At 38.2% G+C, this 23393-nt stretch overlaps 1 protein-coding gene across 1 annotated transcript; it reads left to right on the top strand.

Moving 5' to 3' along the window:
- Window positions 1-18782: 18782 nt before the first annotated feature.
- Window positions 18783-22579, top strand: LOC115444473 (proteasome subunit alpha type-7). Its single transcript, XM_030170243.2, has 4 exons — window positions 18783-19277; window positions 19727-19940; window positions 21092-21238; window positions 22261-22579. The coding sequence occupies exons 1-4, from the start codon at window positions 19018-19020 to the stop codon at window positions 22363-22365; spliced, it is 726 nt and encodes a 241-aa protein (XP_030026103.2). The 5' UTR covers window positions 18783-19017; the 3' UTR covers window positions 22366-22579.
- The last annotated feature ends 814 nt before the right edge of the window (window positions 22580-23393 follow it).

The following is a 23393-nucleotide window of genomic DNA, read 5'->3' as shown; positions in this document are numbered from 1 at the left end:
AGAAAATACCGCATATAAACAGTAGAAACACCATCTAATATCTTGTATTACAAAGTATTGTTTGGTATTCCACTGCGCTCGCCATCCTGAGACAGGAGATATTAATTATGTCCAGTAGTAACACTGGCTACAATGTCATTCAAACTAAAACACAACAGTGACTACACTTGGTTTTGGGTTTGGGCGGTGGTCAGACTTGGCGTCAGAAATAGACATTACGGTGGTAACTACCCAGGCGGACTCTGACTTATCAGAGACCTACCACCACTATAATACAAAAAGGATGAAATTTTTTATATAATATTGCAGGGATCAAAAATAATTGGATTAATTCACTAAAGTAAAACAGCGATTGAATCGTAGTATCGACATAGGTACAAATCAACCACAAAAGTAGCTGAATAATTTCAAATCGCCATTTACGCTCCAAAAGCCTTATTAACAATCATTTTTTATTTAAAATAAATTTCAAAGGGTTGACTGTATTTATGATAAATAAAAAATGATTTTTCGACCGAATTTAATGTGTAAAATGTCTTTTAAAGTTTTAAAATTGTTCAGTTATGTTTGTGGGTAACTGAAAAAAGTCTATCAATTATGTAAGCAAGCAATAAAGCTTCAAATCCATAAATCAATAGACAAGGTACATAAATGTATACCTGAATGAATGAAGGCAACCATGAACTCGTCAGGTGGATCTTTGCCGCACTATTAACTCTTGGAAGCACCATATGTACCTACAATATCGGCTGCGAAGCATGAATATATAAATAGGTAGATTGATATATTTCGAACAATGGAACCTAACCTATTTGTACACAATATGCACCTGATGTAGGCAATTCAGAGCTCAACAAGTGCCATTGAGTACTCCAGAGAAATATTGTCGCACCATTAACGCTTGGAAGCACCACGTGTTCCTGTAAGAGCTGCCGCAAAGTGTGACGATATAAATAGGTAGATCGACATAGCTGGGAAACAAACTAACCAGTTTTGGTAGTTAAAAGTATGAAACTCAAAATACTTAAGGGTTAAGTTATTGCAAAAAAATATTTTATAAAATGATTATAATAGACTGTTAAATCCTAATATAAACCTAACCTAAACCTAAACCCAAACCCAAAACCCAAACCTAAACCTAAACCTAACTTTAACCTAAACTGTATAAAAATTTTGAAAGCACGAAAATACACTTTATTCTAAGTACATTAAGGAAGACATCAATATCATTACCATACAATATAAAACTCATCACACACATTACCGCAAACCGCGAGCCTTACAATTTTTTTTCCTCCTTCAAAACCCACACCGTACCTGTAACAAAAATAGTACACATTAACGCACAAGGACAATTTATTTACATAATAAAAACGACAAACAATTCGTAGGAACAACAATGACCTGATTCAAGTATAGGTCACATTGTATTTTTCCTCTGCAAAGATCTACCAAACAGAATCCGTGATGTCATAATTCCAATAATGCATTTGACTCAGTAATTGGTAATGATATTGATTTTGTTGCAATTAATGTGGTTTCGGGTCACGTAAGATGTTTGAGTAATAAATTGGTTACTATTAAGGAATTAATAATTATTTTAAATCTTTATAACAATCAATGTCAATCGAAATTTCTAGAAGGCCAAACACCTCTCTTTCATTTCTTCTAATACTAGTCGCGTATCTTTAACTTTTCTGGTACTTTAGACATTATTCTAATTTTCGTAGACCCTTTTCCCTCATTCTTTTTCTACGTAATGTTTCGAAACATCAACTAGAATTATCTATGTATCTAAATTAGACGGTCATCTTAGTTTCATCTCAGTTATTACCAACATTGTCTAAGAGAATTATAATTAAAACGATCAACTCTCGATTTCAAACGCACGCAACACGAAGGTGATCAGACGAATAACTTTATGCATATCATTATTACCTAGGCATTTAAGCGTGCCATTATTAAAAGAATATCAAATGTAGCCCCGGTTACCCGCAATGGTGGGGGAATTCTTCCCAGGGTTGATAGAGGACTCGCCTCAAGATACTTGCCGCAAGAAGCTCACTCCTTTAAATTTGAAAGAACATGAAATATTGCCCCGTCTAAACACAATGGTGGGGTAATTCTTCCCAGCGTTGATAGAGGACTCGCCTCAAGAAACTCGCTCCTGCAAATTCAGGCTATAAGCATATTTATGAACACCGAACGGGATTCCGATTTTTTTGCAGAAGTTACCATAAATGTCTCGGTATGTGTACTGCGGTGCGACTGTCGTATACTTTCGGGTTCGTTTCCGGGATCAGTTTAAGTGATATAGGATTTTCGTACTTAAGATCTGGATTTGTATTCCGTAATGTCATTTACGGGCTCGCACCCTATTACGTGAAACCATACATAACTGACGAAATATGAGTATAATAACCCCTCCACTTGCCCCTCAAAAATGAGAAAAAGGCGTAATGTGAATTAGCAAACGAGTTATTGATGAGCTACGACCTTTCAGTACACATCACAAGGAAATTCTAATATACCCCGCGCGCGATTCGCAGAAGCGCCGCGCCGTTCGTGGTGTGCTCGACTGCTGCACGCTAAAAGAATAACAAATGACCAAGCGGCTTGATTGAGTGATTAATGACCAATACCGCGCTACCACCAGAATAATGGTGAGGAACTCGTGACCGCTTGTCCGTTTTACGGGATAAATGCATCGTGAGACCAGCAGTGACGTAATGCGGTCTGGGATGCTCTTAGAGATGATCTAGGGAACGTAGGTATAGGTTATACATACGTGTTCAAATTAGCTTTCTTTCTTAGTTTACTGAAATACTAGAGTTGAAAATATCTTGACTGCAGAGCATGTTTGCAGTGTAAATACACCACGAGACCAGGAATGACGGCAAATGATCCATAAATTCATAAGGCAGTTAGAATTTGAAGGCCACTTATTATAATAAACTTCCTTCCCCTAAGATCCCTATAGAAGTTACCTAGAAAGCATATTATTATTTATATTTCTTGATAACTTATTTAAATAAAGAAAACACTATATTAGGAACGTATTATTAGTATTTGTAGGCACTCAGACCTAATGTCCAAACTTCGTCTTAGAGATGGTTAATATATTTTACCGATTATCATAATATTGACGCTTCTTCAAGTTTTCTTCCCTGACCGCAAACTTGGTCAAACAGCATAACACTTACAATGAATAAATAATAGCCACAATTAGATCACAGTTAATATTAACTAGTAAACAATACTGTGATTGTAATGCGGTCACGCGGCGCACGGTCATCCAAAACCGAATTGGCTCAGTTAATTGTCATAGTATAAGCCAATCCGTCATCGAGTCATTCAATAGTCGATGGGGAAATGACCGGCCATGAAGACATTGTTATAACAGCCCTGTATTCATATACTTTCCCACTGCTGGGCACCAACCTATATTGCGAGGGTTTAGGCCTTTACCAACTAAACTGGCTTAAGGTGGACTAGCAGACTTCACATACCACACAAATTGTTATAAATATACTATCAGCTAGGTATAGGTTACCTTACGATCAAATGCTTCCCCAAACTTCTGGATTTGAAATACCACCAAGCTAATTCAATGCACGTGAGTTTAGTTGACGAAGTTTTGCAGAAGTCAACCGTCATAGAAATAAAAAAATTTATAAAGACCAGGAAAAATATTCATGATTATGATCGAAATTTCCAGATTTTTTCCTCACAAATCTACGGTCTTCTTAATCAGCGAGACAAACCTTAAGGAAACGATCCAATACACCAATAACTTAAGCTAGAAGAAAGACAGGTAATGCGTGTGCGCTCATTCCCTTGCGAGTCCATGTATAGCCGGTTGACCCAGAATTCAAATCCAATGCTGGAATATTCTTGTATGGGCATAATGATAGTTTTACAATGCTAAATAACGCTAACTAGTATTGGCTGGGCATACATCATGGGCTTAGAATAGATGCGTTTGAGCAGACGAGTAAAGGTGGAGTACCTTACTTTACTTAGGTCATTTCAACAATAACTTGATTTTGGTCATTAAATGGTGATTTTTTTCTATCGGTGGTTTAAAACAGGCCGTGGTATTTTTATCGACTGTGGAAGATCAGCTCTCGTCAATCAACTCACTATCTTGCCTTTACTTCATTTACTATCAAATGCAGTATGGTAAGATTGACGTTCCCGTACAAATAAGTAATATATGGTCAGTAGAATAGTCAGTGCCTTCTAAATATGAGGAGCAATTGAAATAGATAAGAGATTTTTTAAACAGCCTTGTATTTGTCAATCTTAGTGCTTGTATAAATGAACATCAAACTGCACGCCGCTTATCTATAAGGTATCGGGTTTTTTTTTTTATAATTTTATTCTTCTTTCGGATGAGTTTTTCTCTAAGTATATTAAAATTTCTTGCGTTTTCTAGAAACAAGCTCAAAAACCACATAATGAATTTAAACAGGCCTAATTCTAGATCAAGATAGATACCACTACTTATACACTCCGACAAAGTCTCAAGAAAACCTATCAATCATCTTACATGTAAGCAAATGGCAATAATGCTGTTCGAATAGATTTTTTTAATTCCACCACGGTATCCCCTGCCTGTCGTAAGAGGCGACTAATAGGGGCCACGAAGGGGGTCGTCGGCGGGCAGCAGGGGGCTGTCCGCCCTAGTGCATTTTTGTGCATCCTTGCACATTTTCGGTTGACCCCCGGGATGGACGGCAGTGTGTAGTTGGCCTCATGCTGCCGTAGACGCCGAGGGCGTCCTTCGGTGCGTGGGGGCTTCTGAGCCCCCCCATAGGAGACGGGCCGCAAGGCGGCACCGCGCAGGGGCGGCTGCGGACGAATACTTAGACACTTCCGTCAGAGGAAGCCCGCAGTCGTCCCTAATGCGCCGAAGAAGGCCACCGCAGAGTTTTAGCTGGTAGGCCGTGCATAGGTTAGTTGTACTCGGGTTAGGGACTCGGCCCGGCGATCGCCCGAAGGTCGTCATCAAATCCGGGCGGCTCAACGCCGGGCCGTAAGGCACGGTTACCCCAGCTTAATATTCAGATAAAATATATTGACTAAATAATTATTTATACAAACAGTTTATTGACTTCGACTGTGGCGCCACTTGATTTCGGCCAAGTTAACATTATAGAGAACGCGTCGTCCTCGGGGCATTAGTGATCGGGCAGCGCTCGAAGGAAGAGCTCTTAAAATATAGTGTAAAAGTAAGAAATAAAGTATAAGTGTAATAATTAAAAAGTGTGAGTTTCGACCAAGAGTTTTATTTTACATACATTATCACCTTTCCTTTATTAACTAAGATCAAACTACCAACGCAAACATAATTACGAGAAGTCCTTAACAAAATTCAAATGACTTCGTCATCTGGTCATTCTTTCACTTACATTTGGCAACTACGTAGCTCATGGCTGGCACATGCCGATTACCTGAAACCGATGCGAGCCGAATTCAATTTCACACTTGTAATAACCTAAAGTGTTCGAGTGAATATGTACGTCATTATTTTGCTTAAATTTAAATGATAAATGAAGTTCGACTGGGTGATTTCAATATTTTCGGAAATATTTAGTGACAAAGGTATTAAATATATATTTTAAAATGTTTATGTGCTGGCTTTTGGCGGAGGTTTCCGATACCTCGTCTGTCTTCAAATGCAATTAATGGCCATTATTAAAACCAACATCTAATGTACCAGGATGATAAGCAGTACCCACCCTGGAACATTATTTTTAAAGTTATTGGTTACTGTTTTATGGCAGTCGTGGCTTAAGACTATAACCAGAAACTAACCTCTACATTTAGCGGCTGACTTATTTTACCATTTAATATTCTAGAACAATCCATAAAACTAACAGCATTTATTTCTAGAACAATCTAGAACAGCAGCCCTACTAACACATTGGCATAGTGATGTGTAGGCGTCCGAGGCGAACCTCTACTCACCTCGGACTGGTTTCCAACCACTCGCCTGATTAGATTCGCCTGCTTCTAAATATACACGGCTAATTTCATAAACACTACCATAATTGTGCAAAAACTTGTACGACACGAGTAAATACAGTGTTTATAGTACCCGACAGCAAATAAATATAGCAAGAAAATCGTCTCTAAGGTATCTACGCGTCCGCTAACAGACAGAGATATTTATTGTTACTTTCCGGCAATAGTATTTTTTATTTTGCCTTTATTGAATCAAAAAGAGTTTACAATGGGGCGGAGGATTGCGGAGTTCTGCTATTTTATACGTAGCTCGCCCGCTCCCCGATAGAACATAAATTAACGAGCATGGGCCACTATGTCGGTTTTAAAACCTTGGGAAACACCTTGTTGTACCCCACATAGGAAAAAGACAATTCAGGAGTTACAAGTTATTTTACAATCTACAATACCAACCTCACCATTTTGCTATAAAAAAAAACATCACCTAGATATGATCTGAGACCATGAATAACTAAACTATTTGCATGTCTAAGCGGACTGCAGCGGACCGGTGTACTTTCCCTGCTAGCTGTTTCGCAACTAATACTTGGTCATAATTCACCGTCACACAGCTGCATGCATAAACACTGCTTAGATAAAAAAACGTAGATCTCAACAACTGAGAACTAGCAAGATTCCATATAAACTCAAATTTTAAATACTACGAGGAACAGTAAGTTAGATCTAGTAACGTTCACGCTTATATTTTGAAAGGGTAAGTACAAGCCGTACAGCATTTCATTATCAGCCACAGAATGCTACGTGGGACTAAGATTTCTCATAAAAATGTCCAGTCGACCTTTTTAAACCGTATTTAGCCGAATTTAAGTCCAATTATACATAATAATTTTATGTTTATGTGTTGCTGTTTAGCCTATACTGTCCCAATGTTTGGTACTAGGGGCCGCATTCATAAATGGAACTCCCATTTGAGTTCACATGCAGTGGCGGCCCTAAACGACGCAAGGCTCCGGGCGGAGTGAAAAAAATGTTCTCCAGTTTTAATAGTTTCGTCGGTAAGATCGGAAGAATGGCGTTTAGTGTCAATGGCTCCAGAGTTGCCAGTTCGTTTATTAGGATTTCAGCAGAAGGTGTAGGCACCATGATCCTCTTCAAGGATAGAATCTCTTACAAGGATAGACAAGATATAACAAAACTTTCTGTTGAACGAGTTTGTGAGGTCGCGTGTGCAGAGACTAGTGATTATATCATATTGTGTGTATATAGGCCTCCTTCATCCAATATATTAGCATTTTATTTATTTTAGATCATAAAAAATGGTCCTCCAAGGCACCGCGCGAGGCTCCGGGCGGTTGCTCGGTTCGCCTCTGCCTAAGGCCGCCTCTGATCTCATTTAGACATTAATGTATTGAACTATTTAATAAACAATTCTTAAGTTGTTATTTAAGAAATTGTTCTAAGCTGAGTCGCCACTGTTAAATAGACAATATTCAGCTACCAAAATCAGTCATAATTATGCTGTAATATAGATATAATTTGAGATGTTGATTTTCTTGATCTCAGTTAAGGATGCAATTGTTTAATATTGTAACAGCGGTAACACTTAGCGCAACTTTTACTGTCAAATTGTGCAAACACCAGTTCAATATTAAAAAGTAATTTAGACCGGCTATTAAGCAGCAAAATGAAAATTAAACAGAATCCAAAGCGATTTTGACCATGACCTCGAGAATGCACTCTGAACTTAAAATCTTTTTGAATAACACAATGTTTTAGTCGAATTATAATTATATAATCGTTTGTACGATTCGTCCGTTATCTTATCAGGTACGTCGCGAGGTGAACGCACTCCTTTCGGCTTGTAAAATACGTGAGTGCAATGCAAAATATCCGTCCGTCTGTGCCTGGTGCCTACATTCTTGGCAAACCTGTTGCGTGGGCTTTGAAGTTTATTTAGTTTTTAAGGTTCAATTAGGTAAATGTAGTTTTGTACATTTTTGGTTAGACTAGGTATTGCTCGCGACTCAGTCTGCGTGAAAAGTTTTCTCGAAATATAAATCTCTAACTCACAGTAGCGAACCACAGCGATATCTAATTAAAAATCGGAGAACTTCAACATTTCCCATAGAAGCAAATTAACGGCATAAACATTAGCTAAATGAGGTGATCTATCCGTGCACCAAATTCCATCCAAATCCGTTCAGCGGTTATTGCGTTTACTTGTAAAATTGATCCAAACAAATTCAAAAACATTGACATCTATTATATTGGTTATACTGCAACTGCAGAGATGTCTCGGGTTCGATGCCCAGGTCGGGCGACGCGATATTGGGTTTTTTACTCCGTATCAGTTCGGAGTCTGAAATATGTGCCCAATATGGGAATGGGCTCGCCCACATCATGGGACATAATGCACACAACAGAAAATGGATGCGCCATTTGCGCCTCTGCCTACCCCTTCAGTGAAAAAAGGCGTGATGTGTATACCTTGTGTAGGCAGTTTGATGAATTTTAAGTCTTGGATAATACAATTATCTAAGTACCCTATAAGCCTATACATAACGTGCATGGTGCAATTAAAACTTCATATTCGAAGCGACACAGCACACCTTTTGAAACAATCGATCGATAAAGGTTCATTCACACTATTTTCTATTTGCGTACACAACTGAAAACACACATCGCAATAATTTACCATTCTGTACAAACGATCCTTCTTTACAACACATGTTTGCAGAGGATTTTGAACTCTATTACTCAGTACAAAGAGTTGAATCGATTGGGCGAGTTTTATTACAATTTGACGACTTAGGAAGTTAGGTCCCGGGTTAAGTTCCTTTTAGTACGTTGTAAACGGAAACGTTAAAATAAATTTGAACATACATTCATATTAGGAAGTACCAATAGCCTGCATAACAGAGAGAAGTGGAATGGACTACAGGGATAGGGGAGAGTTCGAATCCTTAGCTGAACATGAACTTACAATTAAATTACATGTTTATTAATGATAATTTATAATTATCGCTTCCTTAAACCGTGAAGGAAATTACGAGAAATCTTACATACCTGAGAGTTCTCCCTAAGAATTTCGAAAGTTTGTAGGGTCTGCCGACCCGGATTAGACCAGCGTGGTGCAAAGCCCTAAGTCCACAGCAGTACGTAGAGAAGGCGCGTGCGCTATTATTTAACCATGTAAATGTGGCAAACCTAAGCAAACTCATAGGTTTGCTAGCTTATGAACCATAAAATAAATTTTAGCACTCCTGTCTAACTCTTTACTTATACGAGGTTAAATATTTGTCCCTTAATCGATAACACATCACAATCGCTTCGGAATGCCGTCCCGCGTCCACGCCGCCCGTACATGGCGGCGCGTGGGCAACCGTGGGCGACAGTGATCTAACTATACTCCTTACATGGGCCAGTTTTCCATGTCGCATGACAGGATTGAAAAAAAATAACTTAGCCACCTTTACCCGCGGCTCCGTCTCCTTTTTGGCGGATCGAGAGTTTAGAATCGTATGTTTTTCGAAGATAGCCTATAATCGATTGCTCGAGGTATTTCACTTTATTAACGGCGGCCTAAAAGACTAAAACCGTGTCAGTTTGGAGTGTCAAAGGTATTCCATACCCTAGTAAAGAACATGGTCTAACGTTATGCCAAATTTCATTTAAATCCATAGAATAGTTTATGCGTGATTGGCTGACAAACATCACAATCTTTCATATATTTTACATTAGTAGACAACGGGTGAGGTATCTTGGTGTTTTATGTCAGCGCCTACATTGATGGTTTTGATGGAGATATATGGACCAATATATGTAAAGAATATGGCGATTTTCATGGCATTCGCATGGTAAATATAGTGTTTTTGTTGTATATGACTTGTGGGTATATACGCGAATCTTGTTTTTCCCAAGTGGACACCAACCTTAATAATAGTCTCTTTTCGAAGGTTACAATAGGTTACAATCTTCTGATAACAGCCAACCTGCACCGTATAGCGTAATGGACTAACAACCCTCACAACAATATAGGAGCTCCGGGGCTAGTGGTGGGATATAAACTGGTATTATTATCTATCAACCAAAATCCTGCGGTGACCATCTTCAGCGCATACGCATTCTGTGCACTAAGATAGCTGAGCAGGACCATCCCTTCGCGATGCCGTCTTGCAATCAGTTTCGTTAAGAAGGGGCTAAAAAAGGCCCAAAACTCCGAAGGTCCCGTCGGCCTTTACAACAATCCACATTGTCGTCCCTCTAAGTCTCGCTTCATTATAAAAAAGAGAGACCAAACACCCACTACACGTTCCGCGACCCTCCAAGTCCAGTCAGTCGCGGCTCAACAGCTACGGGTACCGTGGAGGAATTCTTTAAATACCCAGGGCACTGGTATCACATAATCGTCTGACTCATCCAACCCAACCGGTATGCACAAATATTCGCAATTCTCATGACTCACGAGTCCTGTTTTCATAGAGTCCTACACAGCCGGTGCTGGTTTGAGATGAAACAAAGGGTTTATGTAATGATGAATAAGTAATGAGTAACTTGGCGCTGTATTGATATAATGAGGACGGTATTGTTCGGTTCATGATTAATATTGACATTAGAGCGATAGGTCTTTCGTATAAGTCTGTTTGGATACAAACGCTTTACCTTCGTCTTTATACAGACAATGTGATCCCATGGCGGCTGACGGTAAACGGAGTTGGGTTTTGATAGTGTTGACTGATGAGAGATTACCCGTCGCCAGTCGACACAATTATGCCGGCTTGTTTGAATCCGGATATATACAGACTGAAAAGTAACACATTCACGTGGGTCACTATTTATTTATTACCATAAAACTAACAACTTATACAAACGTAAAAATTGCCGTGCTTTTATACAAAAAATAGGTATACTAACAATGCGCGACAGGGGGACCGTTAAAACTTTTCATAAATAAGGCTTATGGCGGGTTTTACCACCACGGGTATGGTACTATTCAAGCGTAGACAAATATAGTATCTTAAGCAACTCTATAAGATATGGGGCTTACCAGAGCCGGCGAAATGTGAAATAACACTTCTGCTTACCCTTGGAAAGTAAAAATTGCGTCACACAATAGTAGGCGAACGATAAACAGTCGGTAATGAACTGCACACCCATGTTTATCACCGTGGCATAGTAAAGGTTATCGCACACCTGGCCGATACCGTACGTTAACATAACATCTGCTGGCATGCCCTAACGCAATTAACAACTTGGGAAGGTGGGCCGAGTTTAGCTGATAGGGTGCGGTATTCGCTTCCCGTGTCAGAACTTTGTATGGAAATAGTTTTGTTAGAAACACTTGGAAAGGATGGGGATTAGTTGTATCAAGGCTATGGACTTCTAATTAATTAAAGAGCAACAGAAAAACCAATAATAATGTATGTTACCCCTTTGTAATACTGTCCAATTAATGAGAGCGGGTCTTCTGCTGAGAGAATTTAAGCCACCATACTGGCGTATTAATTGTTAGCAAACCTTATTCCTTTAAAATTCTTAAGCAGGACTCCAACAAGATGCCTCACGATGTTTTCCATCACCATTAAATTGAACAATAATTGGCAAACACATAACTTAAGTCAGAGGTGCATTAGGTTTTGATCCTGTGGCCGTTAAGTTAATATCCAACTAGGCTATCGCTCGTAGAGTACATGATTCGTTAATATTAATAATAATAGCACACACGCGACAAGAATGTTGAATCACATCGCGGCACGTAGTGGCTTTATTAACTTTAATTAAAACTATGTACTATAAATTATGTAGTGGGCAGGCGCCATTAATCAACATCCTTCGTTTGTTGAATAATTTGCTCGCTAGGTGGTAGGTCTGTGTACTTACTATGGGACTGTGGGACCGGATTGATTTTTATCTTTTTTTTTATATTCTACTCCTTGCTGTAATCAGCGAAAAATATTTCTACATTCTTCTACTAATGTACTTTTAAAATGGCTTTATCGTTTCATCGATGATTTTACCAAAGTGGACAAGGTAGATGTTAAAACTAAAAACATACATAATTTTATAATTTTTCTCATTCTCTTGCAGAAACAAATTGGCATCCGACGTCAACCACCGGTAACGTATTCAGCCCATGGTTAAATAGTGACTAAAATTCCACATAAAATGTTACCCAATTGGAGAACCGAATCCCAGACATTTCGAATCAATACCACTACACCAACGAGCCGTCTTGTTTTTTAATATCACATTAATTATTTTATTGCCAGCACATGACACCGACATCGACCGGATCCTGGGTCGTGTGTGGCCATATACACCATTCCAGTATCATTCAAGTACTTAATGCCAGACCAAGCCGTACAATAGGCTATCACGTGCAAAAAACATGACCCAGATCGACTGTCTATTTATAAACCAAGTGACAGTTAAATGCAGATTAAAGCTTGCCAAACGGGAGCAGACCTAAGTCCCATAAAAAAGCCGTTAGACGGCCATACACGTCCTTTATACATATAGTGTGAATTATAGATTAATGATGATGTATGGACGGCGCTATGCGGTGCTTTTCATCACACATTTTGACTTATCGATTCCTGCATATTATAATGTAAATGTAAATTGTCAAATGTAATTAATGACAAAGTTAACATTGTTAAACTATTGAGCGTAATATAAACAGGGTGACCAGGATTTAATTATTGAATAACAGGACACTAACATAATGTAAAACCTAGCGAGACTTCAGGCTTCTTTCTATCTTCAATTAGTGCCACGTGGCGATGAGTCCATAGTTTTGGCGTTAAGAGCTGCAAATATCCCTTACTATACAAAGCTAGTATCCTTGGTCAACAAAAAAAAAACTATCAAGATTTTAAATTAGTTCCAAGCACTACCAACTTAAGTCTGGTTATTGTTTGACAAGACACAAGCATTAATCCATAATTTATCAACATGTCAAGTGACATATGGACAAAAAATAACATAAAGCTCTGACAGGAAAGCAATTAAAATCAAGATTTAATTAGGTCAGGCGATTGTCAACCGTATGTGACAAACGTGTGTATAAAAACTAACATTAAGAAGCATTAGCAGCATTTTAATAATTCACATGTCAAAGAAGCTATTAACATCCTTTTGCTGAATGAGATTTATACGTCACTTAACAGATACATGGTTTTTACCATTTAAGACCGATATAATTATATAATTATCGACATTACATCTTAATTACATCGTACTGATCACTGGACTCAATTTACTTGCGATAAAACATAGTCGTTCATTACCTAAATCAAATATTTTTTATTTATTATATCGCCCGTTCCATATTTAAACGGACAAAAAATAAAGGTATGCTAAACCCACGCATTTTCAGCAAATGCACAGCCTCCTGAAATGGCATGTCACACTAGTGACGCATTGTTTACGACTCGAGACGAATCATACTCGTCGTCATAACCGCACTGGTGATGCTCCTTATATGGACCGAGGTGAACGCAAAAAGTGCGCACGCGCAATCAATCAACTAACGGTCCCACAACCGGATATCAAAATGTACCGGTATGTGATAGATTTGATTTGTGTTAACCTTTAGGTAAGGATGTGTTTTACGCAATCTATGATATTTATTGTATTTATTATGGAAGTAGAAAGTTGAAATGAAAAGAAAAAGTAGGAGTTTCAATTATTGAAACCTTACTATTCTTTAATAAATATGATACAGTAAAAGTAAGAATTGCGATTCCTAAAACATAGCAAGGTTTCCAGGATTTATGCTCGATATGACAGACTCGACCTTTATCATATCACATTAGAGATATAAATATGCTCGGAGGAATATGAGTGCATTTAACCTGCACTTCTGTCTAATATACTACATTTTTATCATGCAGGTTGCAGAAAAATATATGCATAACGATACAGATGTTGTTAGCCTTCATAATACCACCAGAGGCAATTCTTGTACGCTCAGTCTCCACACTGAATGCACGTCCATGCATGGAGGAACATTTGTTGCAGACCGAGGCACACAGAGCAGTATGTATTACACATTTCCCGTCCTTTACCCCTCCGTCCTGTCCTAGGAAGTTCCCATCTTTCCCGCATTTCTTTCCCCACTATCATCGGGGCAGCTACGGTTGCTTAGCCGAAGGTTCACCTGATTCCCGTTCGTAGGGTACGCACCCCGGTGATAACCGTAACGATAATACCTACCCTATTTTTTTATACAGATGCACAAATTGATATTACAGCACCAGATAAATACGCAGAGACAGGGTCCAGATAGTCATCGACAGACATAATTTGGTACTAATTACTCGCCCGTCGAGACAATTATGCCGGCCTGATAAAATCATTTTCTAACAATCCAAAATCACCGTGTAATTTCTAGAAAATATTTGCGCTAGCACGTTACCAGTTTTGTCGCCGTGGGCGCAGCGGGGGCGTCGACGCCTATTGCCAAATATACGCAAGTCGGTGACGTCACCGTACAGCCTCCGATCGCTGTTGTCACGACTGAGTTCATAGCGTAATATTTTTATGGTGTAGGCGATAGTACTTATCACGGAAGTTTCGCCTTCATTGGCATAGTAAATAACATTCTTAGAGAATGTTTGAGTTTTATTAATGTCATTAGTGATGCAAATTTGTAGAGAAGAGAATTTTGAGAATGTCTGGGATTGGGCTTTTGGTAAATAACGCTAAAATCTAATGCCATCGTTGAAGTTTTAATGTGTCTCCGACGTACTAAGTTTAGTGGAAACAGACCTGATCCTAAATTTAAGTGGCATGAAAGCAGATGACAGAAGATTAATATGTACATCAGACGAGCTTCACTGTAATGCAACTATTACTATGGAATTCGAAGTTCTGGCTGATGCTGCTCCTATAAATACGAGCAGACGCACGACTATCAATTACATTATAGGATCGTTGTTATTAGCATCTTTGCACATAGTATTTCTAAGGTAACCAGAATATTTGATACCTAAACTGCGCCTAATTAGTAAAACCTTTAACCTATTTAAATAGACAAACAGAAAAACAAAATTTATTCCCCACTCTCTTAAATTCGTCAAGGATCAAAATAAGAATGTACATATTGAACGAAAAGTTGCCTGCGAATTAAAAACGTACAAAAACCCTAATCCGCCAATAAGACAGTTTCCATCAAAACCACATCAAAATATCGTCTCCAAGAAACATCAACTCAAGGTCAACTACAAAATCGATCAACTTCCATAAACGTCGCGTTCCGGTCCATACGGACTATATTCGGTCGCACCGGTCCCTCATTACCATAAAATTATAGATTTTGGCCGATTCTTAAGTAAAGAAACTTGGTCGGTAAGCGCCGGCAAACGAGACAAATATTTGAATTGATTACGCAATTGTGACAAACAAAACTATAAAATATTTTGATTGAGTTATAAAGTTATAGTTCAGACCATTCAAATGATAGAATTCTTTAAGTTTTGTTGTTGGTTCTTTTGATATAATTTCCAGTTGTAAATGTGCCTATATTTAGGGTCCAAATGCCTCCCTAGTTCGTGATTTTGTATCCCGTTTCCGCAAACTTACGTAGGTAGATTGTTTCAAACCTCTTGTAGCCGTTGATAAACTCATAAATATCGATTCACGAAAGCATCAAAGTATATTGTTTTAATACTAATCTAAACTTGTGTAACACATTTTAGTTCATTCATTATTACATTTTAACACTTCGTACATAGAATCCAATCAACCCCAACTCATCAGAACCGAACAGCTTTCACCAGAACATTCAATCAACATTACCACCAAACGCAATGACTTCACGAGTCGTTTTCGGATGCCAATGACCCGAGCACACGCGAGACTCACAACACCGGCCCAAAATTGGCACGACTCCGGATTTTATAGCCATTCAACACGCGACAGAGTTGAAGTTTTAAATCGATGTAAAGTTGTAACACGTCTTCAAGTAAGGTTTGTAGCAGAAGTGAATTCATTCGTCGATTTTCAAAAATGGTGGAGCCATAGAGCACAATGCTTATTATTACGCCATTATTTCACTTTTCGTCATATGTATTCCGTCTCTTGATGTGATAGGAGGCGAGCCTATCGTCATATCGGGCACAAATTATAGATTCCGGAATGATACTGAGCAGAAAAAGTCTCAGGGCCTCAGAGAGACAAACACTCCACAAGGCAGTCACACGGCACACCACGCGGTACTATTAATGTTATTATATTAGCTAAAAGGACGAGGAAATAGTATATTAGTAAGTATCATTGTCTCACAATAAATCGATATGAAGTGACTAACTATTTTCAAATTCCTTCGTTCCCTCGGTTTCTTAATTCTATTCCTTTACTTAAAGGCAACGTATTCATAATTCTTCTGATGGCATCTTTACAAAAACACCACTGTAACATACGGATTTCAAATTCAGACTGATCAAATATCACTGAAGCAAATTTATTTTTACCAACAAAAACAACCTAAAAATAAACTTATGACGTCACAACAATTAATAAATAAGCAATACCACAAGGGCGACTCCAGTCTTCTCTGATAAGAAATGTTTACACAAAACATCTTTGTCGGCCACAACGGACGCTTTGAAACGTACACATAAGTGAATATAATAATAATTAACGATAACCTTAAGTACAATTAGATAGAGGTTACTGTGTTAATTGTAAATACAAAATAACTTATTCAAGATAATATACTGCAAGGTACAGTAAGTAACTTCGCCGCGCCTTTGATGAAAAAAAAAATGAGATTTGATACAATAAATGCGGAGGTTTGCCAACATTCTCCTAATCGGGTAGGAAAGCTTTACAAAACGTAGGTCCTAGTATTTAGTTACGCTTGATGCAGGTTCTCACCGGCATGGATGCTTCGGTGCATTGTGACAACTGTCCGTAAATTACGTCCCAGCCCAAACTAGAATTTTGCCTAGCCTGGAACGAAAAGCGCAGCGCTCTCAGAGCAATCGTCGGAGAAGAACTTTTGTTGCCAGCCGTAGTCTCTTCTGGTCGGCAGCCGGGGACCCTGTGTGTTTGATCCTCTCGCAATAGGAGAGTGCCAAGAGGGACCGAGAAGGAAGATCCTGCCAGCAGACGAGATGGAGGTGGTGACGGGTATATGACTGACCGGTTTCTCAATCCCTGTAGTAAAAGGCAACTAATAGAGGGTCCACCGTAAGCTACATTTATATTCTGCACAGTACAGGGGTACTGTACTGGAATAAGTAGGGACTTATTCCAATACATTAAATACATCAGGCATATAATTTAACTTACTCAAAAACAAACCTCTAACATACGCCTCACCTTAACCAAGGACGTATAAAATGGAAATTCAGTCTAAACCGGTTAACAATTGCCTCTAACTCAATTACTATCAAATCAGCTACATTCAATTGTCATTGTTATAGCGGACAAAGTCGTTGTTTTGTTGCAATTGCCATTGTAATGTGTTAGGCGCAATCTTTGTGTAGGGTATTTGATGGCAAATCACTAGAACTTCATATAGCAATAACAATACCAACCCTGTATAATATTATCCTACTGCTGGGAGCTGAACCCCTCTACTAATAAGAGGGTTTAGGCTTTAGTCCACTGCGCTGGCTTAGCGTGGGTTAGCAGACTTCACATACCTTTATACTCATGTATAATTCTTAGGTATATAGGTTTCTTCATGATGTTTTGGAAGTGTGAAATTGGGTTGGTTTTCTGTGAGACAGCCCATTGACATTATATCACAATGTCTTCAAAGACTCTACCATTTTAAATTCAACATTTAAAAAGAAAAAGAAAGAAAATATTTATAAGAGTTGTAACAAGCAAAATTACATAATAATTACAAAAACAAAATACTTAAATCTATTTGCTCGTCACAAAAGCGACCCCAGCCCAGCATATGCTGATAAAAAAAAGTCAGGCCAGCATAAGTATGTCGACTGTCGAGGGGTAATCATCTCTCAGCAGTCGACATCCTATTGGACCCCACTTACGATCAGGTGCAGTGGTCACTTTGCCTTGCTCGTATAAAGAAAAAACTAAATCCACCAATGTGGGACAATATCATACAGTATATTCCCACCCCTGACCACTACAAACTCAAGCACCAAACATTCCTTTACATAACCTCTCCCACGGCATTGCAAAAAGAAGACACCCCGTCGTCGGTGGTAATAAAATGAATCACTTGAACGCGTTAGTGTCGTCATATCTCGCGCCAGACAGATGGGATGCTGCGCCGAGCGTTCGAGATTAATCCAATGCGCCAACTGATTTACAATCGCAATTGCAATTCGTTCCAGGGATTTGGTTGGGTTTGGTTGATTTGCTTCAAGAGTTTGCATTGGACTTCATCGTGACTTTTTTGAAGACCACCAAGACCTTACCTTCCTGATCTTTGGTACCTTGTAGTCAAAATTACTGGAAACGCCAAAATTATTGATTGATATTGTTCAGTCGTACAAAGACTACTATAGAACTAATGTGTAAACAATACAGTGTAGTCCAAATCTACGTCAGCTAAAATATAGTCTCCAGATATATGCGACGCGTTGCATGCTTTGTGTGTCGTTGTACTAATTAACTAATGCACTAATTGAACAGGCGACGCGCCATTTGGCCCATATTTTGAGCATCATGACATTACGCAGATGTGAGATAATATATATAAGTCATTTTAAGAACTCTCTTCTGTTCCTAATCATTATTCATTTGGGTATACAGCTGTGATTTTGAATATCAAAATTCCAAAGTAAATGATCTATATCTACGTTTCCTCGGATATTGTAGATGATGGAAATCGATTAACACTATAAAAATCCAATAAGATTTTGTTCAGAAACTGTTTAGACTTCAGAAGAAAAAAGTTTTATTTTTCAAATGAAAACTCTTAGCTAAGTCCTTTGACAAATATCAATTTGTCATCTTACGTAGTATTTGTATTCTCTTTGGTCAATTCAATCACTTTTCTTAACTACTATTTACACACTTTTTGTAATTTTTAACAATTTACAAAATATTTTAATATCAATGGCTAGATATGACCGCGCAATCACAGTGTTCTCACCAGACGGCCAACTCCTCCAAGTGCAGTACGCCCAGGAAGCCGTCCGCAAGGGATCCGCCGTGGTCGGCATACGAGGTCCTGACGTCATAGTCCTCGCTGTGGAGAGACGGACTGTGCCGAAACTACAGGAGGAGAGGACAGAAAAGAAGATCGTCGCTTTGGACGAGCACATGATCCTCGCGTTTGCTGGGTTGAGAGCTGATGCTAGAGTTTTGATTACCAGGTAGCCGGAAGCCTAAATAGCCCACATCTATAGCTCTTATTTATTACCTTTAAGGGCGGTTAATGAATCTTTTCAAAATGTATTATCTTTGTATGAACGGTGAAGATAATTTAACAGGTTTGACTCCTAATAGAATAAAAAGAAACATTGTTGCTCAACCTGCTTATGGGCTGATTTTACAATCATCATCATCAATCATAAATCTATTAAATAATAACTGACTGAATATAAAACTTAGACAAAGTAGCAACCTGATACATACAACTATCATTTTAGCTCGTTTCTGTTTATCCTACGCATGAATGTTATCTAATGATAGAAAAATCAGTCGTAAAGGAAAATAATGCAAATTAGGGAAGATAGCCAGGTTGACATCTAAACATTAATAACCAATTTTTTTGGATAATTCCATTTTCTTAAGGACTCCATCTCAGTCTTTCTACTTCCAGAGCTCAAACAGAATGCCAGTCATACCGCCTGACGGTTGAAGACCCGGCATCAGTGGAGTACATATCACGATACCTGGCCGAGATGAAGCAGCAGTTCACACAGTGTAATGGCCGGAGACCGTTTGGAATATCCTGCCTGATAGGCGGCTTTGACTACGATGGAAGACCCCATCTGTTCCAGACTGAACCTTCTGGAATTTATTATGAATGGAAGGTATATTTATAGAATTTGTTTTTATACAATAAGGCACCCAGTTTGTAAGTGGTAAGTATCAAGTAACTTTGTGAATTTATCGTTCGCTTTAACGGTAAAGGAAAACATCGTGAGGAAACCTGCACATTCGAGAAGTTCTCTATAGGAATTTCGAAGGTGTGTGAAGTCTACCAATCCGCACTAGGCCAGCGTGGTGGACTAAGGCCTAATCCCTCTCAGTAGTAGAGGAGGCCCGTGCTCAGAAGTGGGCAAGTATTATAATACAGGGCTGATAATATTATTATTATTATTAAGTATCAAATATGCAAGAATCTGGCTAGTAGGCTAACGACGCAATGTCTATTTCTGTTACCAATCAATATTGCGCTAGCTGAAGTATTCGGCTTGCACCATCATATAGCCCACTAGCTAATAAAAACCCTTAATTCCTTGATGGTCAATCCACAAACTAAGGCAGTATTTAACGTCTACCTGCAAGTTAGATTTTAGTTCGAAGGAGCTCGTTGAATGGAAGTGACTTTGGTAGCGTATAACCAGGCAAAAATCTGCTTGTGGTACTAAAAAACTAAACAGGCCACGAACATCTACCACAAGGAGAGTCGTAAAACTTTAGTATATAATCGTTACTCATTGATTTCATATTTTTAGTACTTTATAATTTTATCTTCTACCTCCACATTATTATGTTTCAGATTTTAAATAAATATGTTGTTAATATTAAATTGCTGTGTTCACCTAATAGTAGCACACATATCATGTAGATGCTGTACCTTACTGCGTTTTTGTAATGAATGATATAATGTGTAGTGCTGTTGGTGTACATTATTACAAATAAATAAATAAAACTTTTCTAGCCGTCGCGTCAGTCTGTATTATTGCCTTAGGGGACAAATTGTAATTAAGGACTCTTACTTCTCAATAGAACTGAACTGACTGTGCTAATTTAAAAACATGTGCGAACAGCTACTCGTTTACATTGCTGTCTCGGCCAAGAAACATTTTACTATCTTGCCCGTTTACTCGGTACGTGTGATGAAGCCAACACCGGTCTATAAGGAAACCGTGAACAAAATTTCTTGCTTTTAGACACTGGGTTAAGGTGAGTGTTGTTATCAGTGTATATAATTTTAAATCAGATCACGTTTCGTCAGGCAACATCAACAGGCAGGGGAGAAAAAACAACCAGAGAGTTTCTAGAAAAGAATTACAGCTTGCCCAAAGTTTCGAGCGACAGGGGAGCTGTGACGCTGGCCATCAAAGCCTTGTTGGAAGTGTGTTCCGGACCTAGAAACTTCGATGTAAGTTTTGCGAATTATTTATTTTGAAGAGGAGCGTATTTTTATACGGAATGAATGGCTTTGTATTTGTACTCCGAAAGGGGTGAGGAGAAATTTAAGTAATTATCAAAGTAGGGTTGCAAATAGCGATAAGTCGCGTTATAGCACAGCGCGACGCAGCACCAAGTTAGGCATAATATTAGCCCTCCATTAAATACTGACCCTCTGCTAGGCACGGGCCTTCTCTACTACTGAGAGGGATTAGGTCCTAGTCCACCACGCTGGCCTAGTGCGGATTGGTAGAATTCACGCAACCTCAAAATTCATATAGAAAACTTCTCAGGTATGCAGGTTTCCTCACGATGTTTTCGTTCACCGTTAAAGCAAGAGATAATTCACAAAAAATACACACAATTTTAGAAAAGTCAGAGGTGTGTGCCCTTTTGATTTGAATCTGCGGACATTCGTCTCGGCAGCCCCTTCCACGCTCAACTAGGCTATCGCTACCAGCTTAGGAATATTATAACGGAATTAAACTTAGCAGATGAATAAGGCCTGTATTTATAAACGTTAATTAACTAAGTACGGCGCAATGCTATGATAATCAATTGTATCTCAGTGATTACGGCATGACAGCCTTCGCTGTGCGTAGGCGCAGGGACGCTGTAGCTGGCTAATATTGAGATACAACTTTACTTCAATTAGCTGTCCGATAAACAAAGCAGAAGAAAACTACAAAATGGTTGTCAGACAAACAAAGCTAGACAAAGCCAAAGGAAACTATGAAAATGACAACACTATGCGTTCGGTCGCACTGTACGTCCTCATAGTATTGTCTGTACATACTAGTGTAAAATCGCTAAAACATGGAGACTCTTACATGACCAGTATCCTAAATAATCTTATACTTCCATAACTTCAGGAAGTTATAGCAATTCTAAATTAGAGCTACTTCGTTGCGAAGTTTGTTTCCGAACTGCAAACATTTCGTTCCGTAAGTAGTTTTTAAAAGCAGTAAATTTTACTACCTACTCTTATTTCAGGTGGGTATACTGAAACGAAACAGATCGTTCAAATTACTCGATCAAGACGTTCTGAAACCTATGATAGCAGAGATTATCAGAGAGAAAGAGAATGCAGAAAAATAGTTGTTTTTTATTATATTATCTATTTATTCAGGAATTCTGTCCCAGTCAACTTTAGGGTGGTGCAGAGTTAGACGGATTAATATTATGTTAATTATTTGCTATTATATTTTATTTTTAAATATACATTTTAATTTATCTTCGGTGTTATATTTATTAGGTATACCCATAAGCTATACAAATACCTGACAACGTAGGTTTGAACATGCGACAATAATTAAGTTTATAAGCCGATTACAAATTAAAATAATTTATTTTATAATCTAAATTTATTTATTACGGGAATAACGCTTTTAAAATACGTTTCACCTTATCCGGTCGAGTATCTGTAAATTAAGATTTAAAAGTCAAAGGAACGCTAAACATTCAGCCACAAAGAAATCCGATGAGTAATCTTCGCCCTTGGCGTACGTGACACGGTAAACGAAAGCACCATTTCCAAATATAAGAGGCTTTTCCGTGATAATATATCACTTACGATATGATAATATAGTACCCACATTATCGAATTATGCAATCATTATAATATTTTTAGAATTATCAATAAAGTTTAAATTGTGTATATAAATAGAATTACCTCAGTGCCCTTATCTTTTAAAACTGTATAATTACCTGAAAAGAAAAAAATGTGTGATTAGTGATAATTGTTATAACGCCATCTAGTGTGGTAACCGTGAACTACTTACACTTCGAGTAAACTCACGCAATCCAAATGATGATAGTGAGCTACCCAGATGTTAATGTCCCACGTACTACAACAGATGGCGCTTATAATATAATATACGTTAGTTTTGCGTATCGAAAAAAGGTGTAATTTATTATGTTGAAGCACACTAATTTAAAAATAACATACAATATTTGTTAGTAAAATGAGAAGTAATAAATATCCTCTAAAAATGTCTACGTAATTAAAAAAATATTGAACATTTACAAAAATATAAAAATTCGTCCGTATTATAATTTTATTACGGCTCCAAACTCTTACTCGTTCTACATGACCTCAACATTTACTAACCGAACAAAGAATCTGG

The sequence above is a fragment of the Manduca sexta genome, chromosome 4 (genome assembly GCF_014839805.1).
Source record: "Manduca sexta isolate Smith_Timp_Sample1 chromosome 4, JHU_Msex_v1.0, whole genome shotgun sequence".
NCBI lineage: Eukaryota > Metazoa > Arthropoda > Insecta > Lepidoptera > Sphingidae > Manduca > Manduca sexta.
This window is presented reverse-complemented; position numbering and strand designations above follow the sequence as displayed.